The sequence below is a fragment of the Pecten maximus genome, chromosome 8 (assembly GCF_902652985.1).
Source record: "Pecten maximus chromosome 8, xPecMax1.1, whole genome shotgun sequence".
In the NCBI taxonomy this organism is placed as follows: domain Eukaryota; kingdom Metazoa; phylum Mollusca; class Bivalvia; order Pectinida; family Pectinidae; genus Pecten; species Pecten maximus.
This window is the reverse complement of record NC_047022.1, coordinates 10,076,833-10,097,810: the sequence shown is the minus strand read 5'-3', so window position 1 is coordinate 10,097,810 and position 20,978 is coordinate 10,076,833. Positions and strand designations below refer to the sequence as shown.

At 37.9% G+C, this 20,978-nt stretch overlaps 1 protein-coding gene across 6 annotated transcripts in view; it reads right to left on the bottom strand.

The window, feature by feature from the left end:
- The window catches only part of LOC117332448, an 84,183-nt gene that overhangs the window by 27,370 nt on the left and 35,835 nt on the right, over positions 1-20,978 (bottom strand). For 4 of the 6 annotated variants that reach the window (XM_033891351.1, XM_033891354.1, XM_033891355.1 and 1 more), the window contains 13 exons: positions 20,727-20,817; positions 19,762-19,995; positions 18,270-18,380; positions 17,944-18,130; positions 17,159-17,330; positions 16,500-16,615; positions 15,886-16,005; positions 14,551-14,607; positions 12,263-12,402; positions 9,216-9,236; positions 5,942-6,083; positions 3,674-4,801; positions 950-3,352 (listed from right to left, as the gene is read on the bottom strand). In XM_033891351.1, coding sequence (XP_033747242.1) covers positions 950-3,352; positions 3,674-4,801; positions 5,942-6,083; positions 9,216-9,236; positions 12,263-12,402; positions 14,551-14,607; positions 15,886-16,005; positions 16,500-16,615; positions 17,159-17,330; positions 17,944-18,130; positions 18,270-18,380; positions 19,762-19,995; positions 20,727-20,817 — 4,922 coding nt within the window. The remainder of the gene's footprint in view (positions 1-949; positions 3,353-3,673; positions 4,802-5,941; positions 6,084-9,215; positions 9,237-12,262; positions 12,403-14,550; positions 14,608-15,885; positions 16,006-16,499; positions 16,616-17,158; positions 17,331-17,943; positions 18,131-18,269; positions 18,381-19,761; positions 19,996-20,726; positions 20,818-20,978) is intronic. The other 2 variants (XM_033891352.1, XM_033891353.1) reach the window with 2 other exon arrangements.

The following is a 20,978-nucleotide window of genomic DNA, read 5'->3' as shown; positions in this document are numbered from 1 at the left end:
TGAGCTATCAAGGCCCCCTCATCTGAGGTTAAGTAACCGTCTCTCTGACTGACTGAGCTATCATGACCCCCTCATCTGAGGTTAAGTAACCATCTCTCTGACTGACTGAGCTATCATGGCCCCCTCATCTGAGGGGTAAAGTAACCGTCATTGACTGACTGAGCTATCAAGGCCCCCTCATCTGAGGTTAAGTAATTGTCACTCTAACCAACTGAGCTATCATGGCCCCCTCATCTGAGGTTAAGTAACCATCTCTCTGACTGACTGAGCTATCATGGCCCCCTCATCTGAGGGGTTAAGTAACCATCATTGACTGACTGAGCTATCAAGGCCCCCTCATCTGAGGTTAAGTAATTGTCACTCTAACCAACTGAGCTATCACAGCCCCCTCATCTGAGGTTAAGTAACCGTCTCTCTGACTGACTGAGCTATCAAGGCCCCCTCATCTGAGGTTAAGTAACCGTCTCTCTGACTGACTGAGCTATCAAGGCCCCCTCATCTGAGGTTAACTAACCGTCTCTCTGACTGACTGAGCTATCAAGGCCCCCTCATCTGAGGTTAAGTAACCGTCTCTCTGACTGACTGAGCTATCAAGGCCCCCTCATCTGAGGTTAAGTAACCGTCTCTCTGACTGACTGAGCTATCATGGCCCCCTCATCTGAGGTATCATAGCTGGCACACTAACCGACTTAACTATTTTGGCCCCCATATTACAACAAACTCTGTAACATCAAGTCATAGGAGTTAACAATGGAACAAGATACAGTATAAATTTATCCAGCAAAAAGTTGCTAACTTGTATTAAGCCCACTCATCTTTATCACGGTTTTCTGTTTCCTGCATCAATGTCCCCGCCCCCTCCCAACTTTGATAAAGAGTTTATTGGTTGGCACCCTGGGTCTATTACAGAATAAATTTCAGGTCAATTTTTAAACTCGATAATGCTCACCTCCAAGTTGACTAAGAACCCCATTCTTGTTGTTAGCTGGCCTGGTATTGTAGTCACTGAGTATGATAGAGTTGATATGTTCCCCAAGTGTCATTCCTGGTTTACTTCCACCGCACAACATTCCTGAGGGAGACTTGTTCTGTATACAATTCCCGTCTGCAACCCCAGGGGACGTCGCCATCCCTTGAGGGCGCCGTTCTGGTGGAGTCGGCATCTGGGGGGCACTCCCTGTACTTGTGGGGGTTGGGGGAGTGGCCCGCGGGGTGGACCCGGATTGAGATTCGTGAACCCACTTTTTTTTCCCGTGCATTTGTGTAGGGGATTTCTGGTCCTGAAGAGGAGTTGTTGCTGGTGTCGTGTCCACTACCTCCGGAGCAAGTTGACTAGATGGAGCGCCACCTGTTGGCTGAACATCCTGTTTTGGGATTTTATTGTCAGGCTCATCTATGGATTGGTTTATCTGATGTATGATAATGGCGTCAATGAGATTAGCGGCAGTGAGAGCCGAGGGTCCACGTGGACTGTCACGTGTTGGTAATGCCTGTGACTGGTCAGACACAAACGCCTTGAACAGGTCGGTAGGATCTTTCAATTTTACAGACTGTGACTGCATGGCGGCTGGACTGCGAGATGTCTCAGACTTTGACGTCATTATAACATCATCATTTTTCTCCTCCTTACGTTGGCTTTCCATAATTTCCTTTCGAATCTGCTCTTCCATGTTGAACCCACGTGAGCGCTGCTCATGTGCTTCACGAAGTCTCTGTATCTCATCACTTTTGCGTCTCTTCTCCTGTTCCAAGCGTTCATGATCCTGAGTTAGATCATGTCTTTCCTCCTGGTACTGACGCCGATTGTATTCCGACTGAGAAGATGGAGCCCGTCGATGCCCCATTATTGCTGGGTGGTTTTGAAAAGGACCTTCCGGATATTGTCGAGGTGACATAGCATGTGACCTCATCAATGCTGAGCCTTCTCCGATATATGCTTCCTGACGACTGGTGATATCTGTGATGACGCTTGGCCGTCCTGTTCCAGCAGTGATACTTCGATTAGCTGGTGTTACATTGGGGCTGTGGCTATGCCCTGCCATCTGTTGGCGGGGCCAGCCAGGGGAGAGGTTTTCTTCATGGGGAGAGGGAGTTCCATGTGAGGAAGGATGAGGAGAGGACCTTGTATTGCCCCCACGTTCCGACATAGATGTTGGAGGCTGGTGGACATACATCAGTCCCCCTTGGTAGCCTGGATGCACTGGAATGAGAGGTTGATGCTGGCGTCCTGCTTCCTTGGGGGCCCCACGAGGGGACACAGGCCCCTCCCTCTCCTTCCCCGGAGTGTGACGCTGCTGCTGCATTTGCTGTGCTGTCATGAAATCAACATTGATCTGTTTACTCATCGTCTGCTGCTCTTGTGGCTGTTGATATGGATACGGAATCCCCGGTGTGAACATATTATTACGCATTCTATGCTCAGGTAGCATCCTAGGGTCATACATGCCCTGAGGAAATCTGGGGTCATACATTCTGGGATCCCCTCCCTGGGGCCCCCCTCTTCCTGCCGATTCCCTGCTGATAGGCGTACCTGAGGTGATGGATCCCACCGCCCTGACCTGTTGCTGGTGGCGAGTGTCAGTGTGTGATGATCTGCTGGCAGCCATTACACTGCTACTGTTTGGGTGGCTGGTGGCTGGCATTCCCTGTGGCATGGACACCACTGGAGTGCCACGAGTGATTGAACCAGGTGTCCCATGTGTGATGGAGCCATGATGCATGCCGACAATGTTCGAAGGGTGGCTGCTGGTAGGCGGTGACTTTGGTAGTTTGGGAGAAGGACCTTTGTTGATTAAAGGAGGTGGGGGTGGAATTACCCCCTGTCTGTTTGGCTGGGCAGCACGGTGGGGGTCTAGACCAGGGGGCACATGGGCGTAGGGTGAAGTACTGGGGGAAAGATGCCTTAGTGCAGGCGAACTCTGTCTATCATGGGGGTAAGGACTTGGGGACTTGTGTCCCTCGGCAGACTGTCTCCCAGGTATTTCAGTCGGTGGATACAAGACGGGGCGTTGTGAATGAGCTGGAGGTGGTGCTACTGGTTGCCTTGATCCGTCTTCACCATGTCTGCGAAACTCAGAATGACCAGCGGAACGCGGATCCATATCTCGTGGGTTACCACGGTAACCATGTGGGCCTTTTGATAAATCCTGCGGCATATCTCTGGCCTCTCGCATGTCAGCCTCCTTTTCAAGTTGTCTTGCCATGTTGTGGTAAGGGGATAGAGAATTGCGGCCTGAATAGGCTGGTGACACAGATTGCTCCGGCTTTTCCTTACGGAGATCCTGTATTATATACTGCGGCTGCATGGTGTTCAGAAGCTGAGGGCTGTATACTGGTTCAGACGAAGCTGGACCTACAGAGGCAAAGCAAACACGTAATGAATAAAATATCAATTTGTGTGTTGTCTGCAGGTGCATATCTGAAAATATTCTTACAAAATACTAATAAATAAAAAGCCACATTTCATTTTTATTGGGCTATACATCCAGTGCAGGTAAGCCACAGAAAATCGTTTAGTCAATCAATTAATTTCTGGATTTTTTCAAAATTAGAAATCTAAGGAATCTGATACTGAAGAAGGATAAACAACCATGAACCAAAAAGGAAACCATTGAGAGAGACAAACAAACATCAATATAAAATGTTTAGATATAAATTTGACTGTAACACTCACGTTTCTCAGGATGGGGAGAGTCCTGATGGGAACTGCGGGGATGTCCAAGATTCCTTTCTATAGCCGAGTTGATAAGGTCACGAACACATGCAGGTTTGGGGCCACGCCTGTCTCCGCTTGGGGACAGACTGCGGTGGGAAGGGGCAGAGGGAGGCATTAGGCCCGGCTCTGATAATGTACTTGAAGGGCGACTGTGAGACCCTTGGTCCTGAGGCATCAGCAAATTCTGCAGGAACTGTTTGTTTCTGTTCGTAAACTCTGGCATCATTTGTTGGGCTGCAGAAGAGGGTTGAGGGGGTCCAGATGGGGGAGATTCTTTGATAATAGGAACATCCTGGGGACGACGTTCACCCTCTCTGTCCCCGGCTCCTGCCATAGCCGACGAAAGTTGTGTAACTGGACGACCTTGGGTTATGGAGCCACCCTTAGCCGCGTAATGATAAGGAGCCACTCCACTTTGTGAGAATGGAATTCCAGTAGGACCTGGTACATGGCTCATCGACGCCAACATCTGTGACCCGCCAGAAATGCCAGATTGTGCATGTGGTGCCCCCTGGTGTGGAGGGGGCTGCGAATGCACAGAAGCTGCATGTGACGTCACAGGGCCAGGATGTAAGCTGGTGGAATGGGGCAAGTGGGAGGAAATGGCTGGATGTTGTTGCTGCTGCTGTTGTTGCTGCTGCTGCTGTTGTTGTTGTTGTTGTTGTTGTTGTTGTTGCAGCTGTTGTTGTTGTTGTTGTTGTTGCTGCTGCTGCTGCTGCTGCTGCTGCTGCTGCTGATGCTGCTGCTGCTGCTGCTGATGCTGATGCTGCTGCTGTTGCTGTTGCTGTTGTTGTTGTTGTAAGTTCAATCTAGTGGCTGGAATACCAGATGTCCGTGGACTGAATGTGTCCCTGGCATCAGTCGACACTCCATGACTAACACCACTTCCTGAGGGCGGCGGTGCCTCATCAGCACTCATTGTGGCACTGCTGTCATTGTCAATACTACGAAGACTACCTTGTGAAGCACTGAGTGGTTTGATGGAGGTCAGGTTATTTTGGGACAGCCCCAGAGGCTGTGTTGGTTGGGCCTCACTAGTTGTCTCCATGTTCACGTCAGGTTTCACCATCCTCTCCTTAATGGTACCTGCTAGAATCAGATAAACAGATATTGAGAACAGTTTTTTCACAACAGAAAGCCATATTGTGTTCATCAATGGAAAAGGCGATTATCCTGAAATATCACTCATAGGACTGAGAAAAAATCATTTCAAAGCTTTATGTTTCATTGTCATATCCCATTGAAATAATTTTTATTTTCAAATGTAGAAATATTTACAAACAAACATTTTGAATAAGACATACTACATCATATGATTAGACACACATGTCTTACAATTAGACACCTTAAAGATCTTACAGACATACATCTTACATTAAGACATCTTAAACATCTTACAAACAGACAAACATCTTATTTAATTAATATTAGACATCTTAAACATCATACACACACACATCATTACAATTAGCCATCATAAAAGATCTCACAAATAGACTTAGACACAAAGATATTACAATTTAACATAAAGGTCTTACAATAAATACAGATCTTATGATAAGACACACTGGTCTTACTATGAGACACATAGGTCTTACGATAAGACACACTGGTCTTACTATGAGACACATAGGTCTTACAATAAGACACACTGGTCTTACTATGAGACACATAGGTCTTATGATAAGACACACTGGTCTTACTATGAGACACATAGGTCTTACAATAAGACACACTGGTCTTACTATGAGACACATATGTCTTATGATAAGACACACTGGTCTTACTATGAGACACATAGGTCTTACGATAAGACACACTGGTCTTACTATGAGACACATAGGTCTTATGATAAGACACACAGGTCTTACTATGCGACACTTAGGTCTTATGATTAACGATTGGATACATAGGTTTTACAGTTAGATATAACAGATAAGACAAAAATACAAGACATATTTTTTACCATTAGACATGGGTTTTATAAATGGACCTATAGTGAGAAACAGGACACTTATGCCTGATACAATATGCATACAAAGATCAGATAACAGGTGAATCCCAGCAGATCTGACAATAAGAACTAGTAACATTAAACACTGATCGCTGATTACACCAAAACTTCATTTCTCAACTTCAGAAATGCCCTTCTTTTGGAAAATTTTGTATGAAGGAAAATTTTGAAGTCCGGAATTTCTGTGAAAACTTTGTATATGATGACATTACCTTCCTCTGTGCCTGGAGTAGGACTCGGCGCGCTCGCAGTATCCGAGTCAATATCAGATGAAATGTCCTCTTCTCCACCAGACTCTGCAGTCACAGTTGACGCCATGCTCTCACAGGTTGAAATGGTCCGCTTATCACCCTCCTGATGACAGAGAAACAGACATGGAAGTCCGACTTAGTAAAAACCATGTTCAGCAAAGGAAGTCCAGAACATGTTATCGAAGAATATTACTAAAACGCATGATCAAAAGAACTCTGAAGGTTCCATCAATCACAGAGAAAAAGCGTTAATATGGTTAATGGTTTCAACGTGCTATCTGCTACACTGAATGCTATAATTGTGATTGTGATTAAATTGGTAACCGTTCTCATGTTTGTTACCATGGTAACCAATAGGAACCAATGTTACTATAGTAACCATTACTATGGAAAACTATGTTATGATAGTAACTGTTACGGTTGGAAACAATGTCATCAGGGTAACCATTACAATGGAAAATATTCATCTTATTATGGTAACTATTGCTATGGGAAACTATTATATCACCAAGGAAATTGTTACTATGGGAAACAATGTCTCCATGGTAACTGTTGCTATGGGAAGCAATGCCAGTGTGGTCAGTACATGAAACTCAGCTACCAGTATCTTTATCAGTTACCATAGTAACTGCATCTTTGGTAAATAACTGCTATAGAATCAATGCTACCACTGCATCTTTGTTTCTACCAGTGTGGTATAATTATATGGTTAACATTTCTATGTTGGTTACCATGGTTACATTACCTAGTTACCATCAGTACATTGTTAACCATTTCTACATTGGTTACCATGGTTAAGTTACCTAGATACCATCAGTGAATTGGTAACCATTTCTACATTGGTTACCATAGTGGGTCACCTAGTTACTATCAGTACATTAGTAACCAATTCTTGCATTGGTTACCATGGTTACATTACCTAGCTACCATCAGTACATTGGTAACCATTTCTTTAATGGTTACTATGGTTTAGTTACCTAGTTACCATCAGTACATCTTTAATGGTTACCATGGTTACATTACCTATTTGCTATCAGTACATTGGTAATCATTTCTACATTGGTTACCATGGTTAAGTTACCTAGTTACATTACCTAGTTACCATCAGTATATTGGCAACCATTTCTACATTGGTTACCACGCAACATTTATGTAGTTACCATATTATAATTACCAAAACATTGGGTGACCAATGCCATATTGGTTACCATGGTACATGCAATTGATTATACTGGTAACCATGGTTGTTGGTTGTCATGGTGATGTTAACCACAGGTCTGTCATTTAGTTGCGTTTTGCAAAGCCTCAAGCATGCAGCAGTGACATGATTAGAAGATGACTATATCGACAGATCTTTCTAGAATATCGATGGCAGATTATCCTGTGTAACAGTTCCATGGTTTATCTTACCCTGGTGTATTTGCCTGGATATTTTTGACATTTTTTTTAATTACGAGTTTTCTCTGGAGTTGTTTTAAAAGTAGAATGCTTTGATAAAGATGTTAGTATAAAATTGTGAAACTAATTTTTGTGTAAATATATGGTTAGCATTGCATTTACTAACTGAGGTGTTGCATGCTAAAATGTCGCACAAAATATACACATTTTATTTTATTGCAAGGTACACCACTGATTTTAACACTTGTAATTTACAAGTTATTTTGTCTCCAATGAGTTGCTAATAGTCAAGAAGTAAAGCGATCTAATTTTGGTTGAGTTCACAAAAACATCTTGCAAAATTTTGAATTATTGAAATCCAAATAGTTTTATAAATACACTCAACACTTTAATTGACATATTCAATGACCTTGGTTTTGTAACATTAAAGATTTGAGCTAAAAGAACATGTCCCCAAATTATAGCAGCTATTCTAAAATTACATTTGAAAGTCATAGTAAGTGTTAGTTGTCTGAAAGCATAATTTCAAAAATATAAGAAATATTTAATTCTTCAAATGAATTAAATAATTAAAAACAATTTCAAAATTGTTTCGTAATTCCTTATTCAATTCCTCAAATGAATTAAATAATTAAAAACAATTTCAAAATTGTTTCTTTTTTGAACAAGATAAGATTAGATTTGATTTCTTTCCTCAAAAAAGTAACATATTTAATCCAGAAGATTTTTCCTGTGAATTTTGAGCCAAAAGGCAGTTACGTAAGGTTTATAGGGCACTGACATTATGAATGTTTGTTTCATAGAATTTTAAACTATCCCTGCTCTACCAAACTTTTAAGCATTATCAGAAAGTTTCTACAGATTGGTGGAATCTATTACCTGTAAGTGTTCAGAATAATTTCATCTTTATTTGCTGGAAACAGATTAATTTTCTTGAACATTATTGTGTCAAAATTATGTAAAAAAAAAACCTATGAAATATTTCATTTCTAATTTCTTCAATTCTGCTGAATTTCAATCCTTTAGAATAAACACATCAGGAAGACAATTGAAATTCATATTATTTTAATTATGAGGTCACTAAAAAAAATAAAATTTGCGCAAAATGACAAAAAGGTGCCAGACAAATAGGACGAGACAAAAAAATGTAGCACTTAAGAATTATCTTTATCATGTTGAAGAAATAAGTTCCTTACTAGGATCTTAAGATACTTTTACATTCAGATATATTTACATTCTTCAGATATTTTAACATTCATAAGACATTTTTACATTATTAAGATATTCTAACATTCTCAAGATATTTTTTTACAATCTTAAGATATGTTTACATTAGCATATGTTTACATTACATTCTTAAGACATTTTTACATTCTTAAGATATTTTTACATTCTAAGATATTTTTTTACCAACTTAAGATATCTTTACACTAAGATATGTTTACATTACATTCTTAAGATATCTTTTAGAATCTTCAGATATGTTTACATTAAAGTATATTTTCATTACATTCTTAAGATATTTGTACATTCTTAAGATATTTTTTACAATCTTAAGATATTTTACATAAAGATATTTTCAAATTCCATTCTAAGATATTTTTACATTCTTAAGATATTTTTGTCCGCTATAAACAGAAGTAATAGTACAAACAAGTCCAAAAGTATTAGTTATAGATATGACATAACTACACTAATAAAAACATGTGATTAGTCACAGTAATGCACTAGTTGTATTACTACAGTCATCACTAAAATGTACTTAGGTAAATGTACTAAAGGTGAATGAACTAAGGCCACAATATTACATGACTACATCAACATCACAGCACCTTACCTTCATTTTAGCATCTTCTTGCTATCGAAGGGCAAAACAGGGAAAGAAAATGGAGATGATGAATGTAACAATGACCAATGAAAATATGATTTCTGAAATATCATGATTCAGGATAAATATAAAATAAAGTTTGTTTGCCCTTAAAACTTCTACAGAGGCATCAGTGTCATTTTAAATATTTTCGTAGACTCAGGATATATATGATGTCATGTTTTTCTCAAAAAAGATTTTTTTTACCTCTTGTATTTTAATTTATTCAAATATTTTTTTCCTTTTATCTATTTTATTTAATTCTGATTTTTTTCTTTACATTTTTTATTGACGCTTTGATTTACCAATACTTAAAATTAAAGATGAGGAAGGAAAATAATATATTTCTCTGATATCACAATCCATAAATCAACGGAAGATGTTTCAATAAGGCAAACAAACAGTGTTTTAAGTATGATCTCGTGATAAAGGTAAAATGCATGACTTAATGTAATGATCATGAATGTCTTTCTATAGAAATCAGACATCTGACTAATGTTTGATGAAAAATGTGGAATCGATGTTCATTCGAAAATGCAAAACAGAAATAATCCCATCTACAACAAGGTAGAAGTACTAGCAATTTCACAGTGTTCATATTTATAATTTGTAAGCTTTTCAATATTGCCCTTCTTGTAAATAATCATTCTTGTTACATAAATTTTATGCGGACATTCATCCATGTCTAAGAAATTATTATGATTTGATTACAACAATCTACTTATTAAATAACAATGAGAAAAGAAACAATAGCTATTGTATTTTGCAAATTATTTATGATTTCACTGATTTTTCTTTTAACTTTTGCAGAATAATACCAGTGGTAATCTCATTTGTGAATTATAAACATCCATCTATTTTTTAGCTATTTTTTGTATCTGTTTTATAACAGAAGAACTTACTCTTTTATGAAACTTGACCAAATTTATGTAACACAAATGCCTCCAGTTTATACTTTGACAAAAACTGATCGTAATATAAAGTGTAACAAAATCTTTAAAAAAATCTTCAGTTCAAAACTTGTCAGAATGTATAAAATAATCCAACAAAATTTTCTGACAATATGAATCCATCAATGTCAGACCTCCGTAAAAAGCTCCATGCAAACCAGATCAACATCCTAAAACAATAACTGGATAAAAGACAGAAAGTGGCAATTCGGGAGGACGAACAAGATGCACTAAACCGGTACCGTATTTACCCAGCAATAAGCCCATACCTGGTAATCTATCTTGAAATAGACCATCTCCCCTATTTCGAGACAAAATTTAAGGGTTGGCACTCTGGGTTCACAGCAGGATAAATATGGTATATGCTTCCCTCACATTTCATGGCAGGACCAAGGCAAAGGGATTATATGGTAACACATGACATTTCAGTAACATGAATTACCTCTTTATACCAGGGTGTAAATGTCAACTTAGTGATGAAATTTTATTCCTGCTGTTGCAGCATTTGTTAAAAAAAAAATTATATTCTTGTCAGAGAGTGATTAAAGAGTTTCATTATCTTTTAAGTTAATATCTGAAACTCTTCAAACTGAACAAATTTTCCTGCGAGAAAGTTTCACATTACAAGAGGCCCATGGGGCCTGTATCGCTCACCTGGTTGGATTTGACCAAATGACCAAAATAATGTTCATGTTCAATTTGTTAATACACATACTCTCTAAGGGACTGAAAGACCCTACAGATTATTTTTTCGACATGATTGTGTTTAAAGAAACTAAGTCCCTTTAGGTGTGGAAAGACCCTTGGGCCTATCTTTACATAAGAATTGTGTTTATCCCTTAACGTGAAGCAATGCTATACATGGTTATGGGATGGAAGGCCACAGTAACCATTTATGAAAAATCTGTTCCCCTTTCACCAAGGATGTTTCTGAACAAATTGGGTTCAAATCAATTCATAACTTTATGACAAGTAGAGGTTTAAAGGAATTACCTCTATTTCCAAATTTTGGCCCCGTCCCTTTAGCCCCTTGGGGATAAGAGTCGCCCTTTACGCAAAATCTGTTCCCCTTCCCCCAGGATGTTTCTGACCAAATTAGGTTCAAATCCATTCATAACTTTATGACTATAAGTGATTTAAAGGAATTTCCCCTATTTCCCTTATTGGGCCCTGCCCCTTTGGCCCCTTGGGGTAAGAGTAAAAATGTATACAAACTCTTCCCCCCTTCCCCAAACGATGTTCCTGATGTTAACCCCTATTTCCCTTATTTGGCCCCACCCCTGAGGCCCCTGGGGGTTCAAAGTAAAAATTTATACAAACTCTGTTCCCCTTCCCCCAAATTTGGTGAAAATCCATTCGATACTTTAGGACTTGTAGCAATTTAAAGAAAATGTTGACAGACAACGGACGGACGTCGCACCATGGCATAAGCTCACCGGCCCTTCGGGCCAGGTGAGCTAAATATACCATATTGTTCTGAAATGCTCGGAATTAAAATCACATACAAAATATACTGAAAATTGTCTAATTTGATGCCCCAGTGGTCCATAAAATTAAAGTCAGATAAGATAAGATTATGCAATACACAGGAATGAATATTTCATCAGAAAAAAATGAAACAACACTGAACACTGTTATGATGGATTGATCAGGAGGTCAGAATACACATGGGTCAGATTAGACAGGATAACACTGTACACAAAGGATTCTTATTAAGGATCCACCTCACCCCTACTGATAATTCTATACTGATCCATGCACTCATTAGGACCCCTAAAGTTCTACCAAATCTCATCCATCCAATGTTAGAACACCTTGGTACCACAAGGACTAAACCATTGTAGGAGATAGAGTAATGAAAGTCTTCATTGTCTTTTTCTCCGATATATAAAAAAAAATACGAGAATTGACATTAGGATAGTAAAACTTTACATTGATGTCTCACGAACCCCCCCCCCCCCCCCACCCCCCAACCCCCCTCCCCACCCCCACTCCCTTATGTCTGCACACATCCTTAATACCCTTTATTAACATCCCTTTAACTATAGAACACACATCATGACTTACCCGCTCTTTGTGCTCCTGAATGATAGACTCCAGGTTAAACTTCTTCTTGTAGTTGAAGTAGAAGTTTTTGCACTGTGCCTCAGTTTTGGTGGCCACCATTGAGGCAATGGCTGCCCAATCTCGGCCATGCTGCCTCAGACCTAAAACATTGTTGATATTTAATGAGAACATGAAATTTCAAATTTAACAGATAAATACAAGTTACAAATACAGTGGTCCCCCTATTTACGACCACTCTCAAGAACGACCACTCCCTGTATGCGACCAGGTTTCGCGTTCACCGACGTTTTCCAACGATAAATTACCCCTTCTAAACGACCACCCCGCTAACCCGACCAACGACCGCTTAATCATGTCCCAAAAACGTGAAATGTACTTTGGTATCCCTCTAGTGAACGACCAAGATTTTTGCAACGTTTCATTAAGACATTCAAATTATAGAATAATCAATAATAAAAGCGTGTAACGTCCAGCTCATTGAAATTTATGGACCCAGGTAAAATTTGACACATTGGATTGACAGGTTGTTTACACTGCGATAGCCAGCTAGTGAGCTGTTTTGTCCACCGATGTTTTTACAAACAAGATAATTACTCCTACCTTTTGTAGACAAATGGTTGTTGTGATTTTCACAAATTTAATATATTGTGGAATCGGTACACGATGTATCCATTATACAAAGCTATTATTAAATTGTACGTACAACGTAGGCCTACTGTACAGTATACGACAACGTGATGAAATTCCATTAGAGTGACCTCCCCTGTTACCGGTATGCGTGCGCATCGTTGTCGGTAATGAAAACAATTTATTACAAAGATGGCTGAACATCCTCAGCAGCCAGCAAGAAACGAAAAGTTTTTACACTTAAACAAAAGATCGGTGTTTTAGAAATGATACACTATGGTGGTAATGCAAGAAAGATTGCATCGGAACCAATGTCGGTAAAACGCCGAGCTTGGATTTTTTTTTTATTTTCTCTTGAACGGCTTACATAATCCGAGGATTCTGATGTTAATTAATATTGCAAGCTGCCTTGTATCTACGTATCGTCAGAAAATTCGGACTACGACTTACAATAACAGATTAAAGTATTTTTTCTATAAGCTCTCATTCGGTTACTTTATTGTAACCTCTTCGATTTGGACTTTTAAATTCGGGGAATTTCTTGCCCCCAATTCATTATATCATATTTTGTGTATTTATTTCTTATGTAGATGATATGCTTGGGATCGCCCAAGCTCGGGGGTCGCCCCATCTGAAACAGTCTTAGCAGAACTGCCTGCTTTTTAGCTACCAACTGCTTACTCTGTGGCTTGAGGTCGCTCAAGCTAGGTTTCTCTCCTTTCTATTAGTCATAGCTAGCTAAGCTATGATCGCTCTAGCTTGGGGGTTGCATGCCCCTATAGTATAATTAGTATTTTAATTGTTTAGGTGTACCTTTTTAGTAGTGAGTAAAATTTTATAATGTAATATTGTTAGTTGTGTTGATGTTATTTAGTTGTAAGAATGAGCAGCCCCTAAGAATGCCAAAACCTTTAGGTAATAATTAATATGAGCCTGAACAAGTTATTGGTTCCATTCAATAAATTTTTGACTTTCATACTGTTTTGGTGTGTTGTGTATAAACTAGTTTTGTTGTTGCTTTTCAGCTATTCGTACCTGCACATTTTCTGTATTTTAACATTAGAGATCAACATTTTTCAGGGATGAGGGGGTAATTTTGTGGATCCTGCACTCAAGCGTGCCTATTTACGTTTTTTGCTTATTATTCGAGATAAAACGTTACAATTTAATTTTGTGAAATAATTTACACATGCAACAAGTAAACCAAATTAAAAACATTACTGACAGAGAACATTGAAAAACACATTTTAACTTAACACAATGAATTGTTTATGTATATAATGTAATATGTACTAGCTTGTGTGGTCATTGACCTCATTGACATCTCTCAGATGACAAAACTCTCAACAAAGACCACCCCCGTTATAAGACCACCTGATGCCTGTCCCATAGGTGGTCTCATAAGAGGGGGACCACTGTATACTAAATAAATAAATAAGTGTCTAATTCTACAATAGGAAACTCCATGTCTTCATATAAATACTTAAACGTGAATTAAGCAATTTCCTTTTTTTTTGTTCCTATTTTGAATTGCAAAATTTGTGTGTAAATTAAAACATCAAGTTATATATAAATGGTAAATGATTACTGCAGGGTTTTAAATAAATTTTCAATATTCCGATTTTTTTTTTTTATGTAAGACAAAAATGTATATAACAGACCTTGTTTAGCGACTTCCATTTCTTCCTCTGTCCACCTTGATGTTTCTACTACCTCAGCTGTACATGAATTAAAAGTCAAAAATTATACAAGTTGTATTTTTTCTTCTTCCATTAGCATACCGTAAATATTCGGGTATAGTGCGCACTCGCGGATAGTGCGCAGGTACGTTTTTGAGGTTCATTTTCAAAAAAAAAAAATTAACAATTTTTTTTTTTCAATTTTCAACTGAGCGGTAGATGAATTCTAAAGCATAAGATGATAGGAAGTTGTAACTTATGAAAGATTATTTACAATGTACCACATTTAATTGGAATCACCAGTCAGATTTGACACATTGGATTGACAGGTTGTTTACATTATACCGCCACAGGCCTAGTCAGCTTGCAAATTGTAGCGGTCCCATCTAGGTCCCATCTACGCTGTTGTACCAACAAAATAATTAATCCTACCCTCAATTACCTTGTGATTTTCACGCAGGTATGATCTCTTGTGGTATCTGTCCACGAACATACAAAGCTAATTAAGCTCAATTATAACAAGATTGACTAGTAAGCTGACTGCTACGTAATGTTACACAGGCCGCCATTTTGTATACAGTACGGAAACAAGTCTGCAGTCGTCGTGGTGGTCACAACTTTTATAACAATGAATTAACATGTGTAAAGGATAAATCTACAGTGCAGACGATAAATAAGAGTACCCTGGTAGTTTTCACAGTCTTATCATATTTTTTATGGCCAGTTGGTCAGTGACTGCCGCACGAGATCAAGGCATTAGTGTTACCCGTGCCTAATTGCGCATGCGTGCTGTTTCAGCTTCCGTAAATAAACAAGTTGAACGTTATCAGTTTCTGGCAACATTCTGGATTAAAATCCACGTAATTGCTGATAATTACACAATTTCAAGGAATTAAACATTAAAATAACTATTCATTTCTTTGATTATTTGTTAACTATTACTTTCTTAATGCTTTATATATGTTATATATATATATATATAAGTATTAAATCAATCCTGCTGTGAAAGGAAACGATCACAAATCTCAGTCAAATCACACTCATTCTGACTGGGAAAAGGCTTGTACTTGCGTATAGTGCGCAGTGGTCTTTTTCACTTGTCAATTTTTGAAAAAAAGTGCGCACTATACGCGAATATTTACGGTAGATTAGGGAATAAATTAGATAATATTCACATTAAAACTCTAGGAATTTTGTCCCGATGATATTACGAAAACTGTTGAAGTTATCCATACAGAAAGACAGACAAATTCCAATATAATCCCCTAACTTCATTGTGGGTGGTATAACTGCAGACTAATCTCTAATGGTATTTACCTTCATTTGTCTCTGGAACAAGTGGAACGATTGGTTCATTAGTTTGTGGGTTAGTGCCTAGCCGTCTTGCGATCCTGTTGAAGCAAGCTGAACAACACTTCGTAATTTCCTCTGTCAGCTCTGCAAAATTAAAGATAAAATGAAATGTCATTATCATTTTTTCTATGTTTACTGGGTTTATCACACTGTAAACAGCCAGGGTCATTTTGAAGCGGGGACTCCTCGTTGTAGCTGGTGGCTACCTCATGGAACAACATACAGAAGGCAAGGCCAACTGCATGCTATCAACACAAATTCAAGGTAAAGTGTCTTGCCCAAAGACATGACCATGACTTTCTGTGATCTAAGTTTCCTGAGAAAGGCAAAGAATCCTGTGTAAGGATTACACCACACACCTCAGATCTTCAGCCGTTTATTGAAAACAGCCACAGTAATTATATTATAATCATAATGCAGACCTAATAAGTTTCTCGTCCATTTTTCAAAATTTCAGAAATAGTGACAAAAAAAATAAAACATTGCTCAATTATCATTTATCCTTTACTTTATACAAAGAATTATGGAGGCACTTCATTCTTGACTCATTCTAAAGCTCCAAAGTGACCCAGACTTACGAAGATCTTTAATTATGGGGTCCTTCACTTCCGTAGATAAGTCGGCCCATTTCGGTGGCAATGGTCGGAGACGTTTCACTTTCCTCTTAGGGGTTTTACAAGTTGGAACAGGACACCTGCAATTTTGAAATAAGATGTGATACAAGTATAATAATTTCTTTCATAGCTTATTCCCAAAACAAAGTCATCATACCTGCTAAAAATATAACTGTTTTAGTTCTAGTGGTACTGAAGCTTGAATTTCAAATTCGAAAATTATTGCCAATATTGAAATTTCAGTGGGTGATATCAGCATATTTAACAGTAAAAAAAAATAGTGCAATGAGTCTGCTTTACATTTGGTTCTAAATTTTACAATGATTTGTTGTTATATTTCCATGAAAATTTGACTAAATGACAAGAATATCTTGATGTCTGCAACAAAAATTATTACAGCTGTCCCTACCAATGCTTTGAAGACAATGGAGCTCTATGTAAGTTAGCCTAAGTCTAAAACATATCATTTTTTTCAAGTTCAATTTGACTTCAAAGTGTTGATCTCTGGTATTGAAAGAGTTTTCATACAAATTATCAGCATCGTTTCATGACAGGAACATGAAAAATGACACGTCAATATATTCATAAGTTGTAACAGATTATGACGATGAAAAAGGGCATACTGTGTGTAACGTCGCCGGACAGATTTACACCGACAGCTACTACACACTCTCATGTCCGCCTTCAGATCTGTCTCCGTCATTCCGTACAGTTCACAGTTGGCTCGAGTCAAAGGTCGACTCAGTCCGTAATGTTCTAGCTGCTGGTTACAGATTGCACACTGATGTATCCCACCTACAACAACAATATACCAGGTAAAATCTACACTGATGTATCCCACCTACAACAACAATAAACCAGGTAAAATCTATAGAGTAAATACACAATACAGAGTTACTGTACAATTATAAATTTTAGTGGGAATTTTTTTTATCTTATTACATTGGTTTATTTTGTTTAAAGTCCAGGGTCATTTAAAGATGTGCCAGGTTTTGGAGGTGGAGGAAAGCCGGAGAACCTAGAGGAAAACTACCGGCCTACAGTCAGTACCTGGGAACTGCCCCACGTAGGTTTCGAATTTGCAACTCAGAGGTGGAGGGCTAGAGATAAAGTGTTGGGACACCTTAGCCACTCTGCCACCGCGGCAGATTGTATACATGACATCACAACCATATGACAACGTTACAATTTAGCTAAGAAACAATACGGTACATTACATCTATGATGCTAAATCCTAATAATTTTTAAATACCCAACAAAACACAATATTTGACAATCATCTCACATTCTAAATTTTGGGAGGAGAAAAAACAATATATAATCAATGCAAATAACTGACATGACAATAGAACTGATTTTTGGTATAATCCTAATTTTTTGTAACATCCCATTGAACATTGGCCCTCACCTTCACCAGCCCCGGATGTAGAGACCTCATTGTCATCAGAGGAGTCATCGTCCTCTACCTTTTCCTCCTCCTTCTTGATGACGACAGGTTCAGGGGGAGGTGGGATGGCCGTGCCAGTGATCGCCAAAACCGACGATCCTGGCTCTTCTAGTTCCTCTTTTGGTTCTTCCTTTATCGCAGCCGCTGGCTACAAACAGACACAAAATAGATTATTAAAGTCTTTATACACAGCAACAGGCTACAAACAGGCACAAAATAGAATATAAAAGTGTAATTGTGGCACCAAATATATTTATTTTAAGGCTACTTCTTCATGCAATCCTTACCTGTTGTTTTTGAAGCCGTTTAGTTTTCTTGACAGTCTGTTTACGAAGCAGTTGTTTGTAGTTTTCACTGCGTTTTGTCTGATAGTAGTACTGTACACAATCGGCCACAGTCTGTAAAAGTTCATAATGATGTTGGTTAACTCATAGTCTCATAATAGCAATGAATATTTCCAACCTAAATTTTGTATTCTCACAAAACCAATGAATATTTCCAACCAAAATTTTGTATTCTCATCCATTTCTTTAAGATATGAAGCCTGATATATACCCAAAATACCATTTATGATTAACATGATCAAAAGCTGGAGAATATCAAAGATGGCCGATGTCTTGAAGAACGTAAGGGATCATAAGGGATAGATGGTCACAATTAAGCTTACTTCCATTTCTCCACAAAGAGGTGTGGATAAGGAGAGGGTGAGATTAAATGTTTAAATACAACACCAAAACTTTAGATGTTCCCCCAAAATCATCATAATTTTAACAAACCTGTTCACTTACTCCTTATATAATTACATGTTCAGAATTCTTACTCAAAATTAGGAAATTAAATTTACACAGATTAAAATGCTCACCATTTCTTGAATTTTAATAACATTGATTTTCATACCATCAATCATTTTATTTCCAAATTTTTTCAAATTTTCTGTATTTTTATATAGTTATGCCACAGGTTTCTGTGTATTTATAAGTGAAAACCTGTCAGGTATCTGTATATTTGTAAGTGAAAACCTGTCAGGTATAAGTGTATTTGTAAGTGCCTGTCAGGTATCTGTGTATTTGTAAGTGAAAACCTGTCAGGTATCTGTGTATTTATAAGTGAAAACCTGTCAGGTATAAGTGTATTTGTAAGTGAAAACCTGTCAGGTATCTGTGTATTTATAAGTGAAAACCTGTCAGGTATCTGTGTATTTGTAAGTGAAAACCTGTCAAGTATAAGTGTATTTGTAAGTGAAAACCTGTCAGGTATCTGTGTATTTGTAAGTGAAAACCTGTCAAGTATAAGTGTATTTGTAAGTGAAAACCTGTCAGGTATCTGTGTATTTGTAAGTGAAAACCTGTCAGGTATCTGTGTATTTATAAGTGAAAACCTGTCAGGTATCTGTGTATTTATAAGTGAAAACCTGTCAGGTATCTGTGTATTTATAAGTGAAAACCTGTCAGGTATCTGTGTATTTATAAGTGAAAACCTGTCAAGTATAAGTGTATTTATAAGTGAAAACCTGTCAGGTATCTGTGTATTTGTAAGTGAAAACCTGTCAGGTATCTGTATATTTATAAGTGAAAACCTGTCAGGTATCTGTGTATTTATAAGTGAAAACCTGTCAGGTATCTGTGTATTTGTAAGTGAAAACCTGTCAGGTATCTGTGTATTTGTAAGTGGTAGCCTGCATGTTGTATAGATTGTATGTTTTGTGATGTCTTGAAATGTGAAGAAAATCAATTTTTTTTTAAATTTGAAATTAAAAACTTAATCATTTCTTCAGCATACCTTCCGTTCCAAGTACTGCTGTATGACAGTAAAGTTTTTAGGGTGTTGAAGATATTTCTCCTTGAAGATCTGTTTCTCCTGAGGTGTCCAGACATTGATGTTTGATCTCTCCTTGCACTCCTCCATGGCATCCTCAATCAGCCCATTATTATTGAGGTAACGGAGGCTCCGTTGACGTGCATCTAGCATCATTGGTGGGATCACAGCGTAGCTACGCATCTTCTTGTCGTCCTCCTGTTAGACAAGGATCAAAAATAGTATATTCTAGTAAATGAACTGTCAATATTTCAGTCTTTAATCATCATGATGGTTTTTCAATTTCATCCAAAAGTTTTTAATTTCATCCGAAAGTTTCAATTTCATCCAATGGTTTTCAATTTCATTATAGTTTTCATGAAATGAAGTTAAGGCTATATCATACCTTCTTTAAGATATAAGTTTCTTTTATTTGAGTTACTTCCCTTAGCAGCATCCGTAAGCATGATCATATCAAAACAGACTGTTTTCAAACCATGTAAAATACTTTCATAAGGAGAAATAAAATTGGTTTAAAATGATTTCCATAGGACCAAAAGAAAATTTTTACTCTGTAATACTGTATTCAACCTAATAAGTGCACCTTCTCCGATGAGCACAAACCCACCCGTTTTTTCAGGAAAAGAGGCTGTGTTCACTAATTGAATCATATGAAAATTTTCTTACCTCGCTGATCTGCCAATATAATTTTCACCAAAGACTTGTTTTTGCTACATTAATGGGAAAAAGTTATTTTTCCATCCAGATTTTCCCTGTATATACTGTTATTGAGCATACCCCTGTTGTATTTTTGTAAAGGCACAGTGCCCTTATAAGGTAGAATACCGTAGGCAGGAATCCACATCTTAGGAAAAGTTGTACTGTATTGGAAGCAGTTTGATTGGCTTCTCATAAGATTTTCAACGCTTACAATTAACAATACATCATACCTCTTGTTCATGAAGTCCATCAACAATTTGTTCAAATTCTGCTTCACTGCGGGCATATGGACCGATATTTCCACTTCTTGTACCAGCCCTGCTTCACGTCATCAAAATAATTTTCAAATAAGATCTCTGATCATCGTAAATGAAATTCTAAAATTCCAAATAAGTGTTATTTTCAATAAATCATTAAGTATGCATCGTTAATCTTAAACTTCATCTAGAGTACTGTTATAATGGTGACTAAATATATATTTA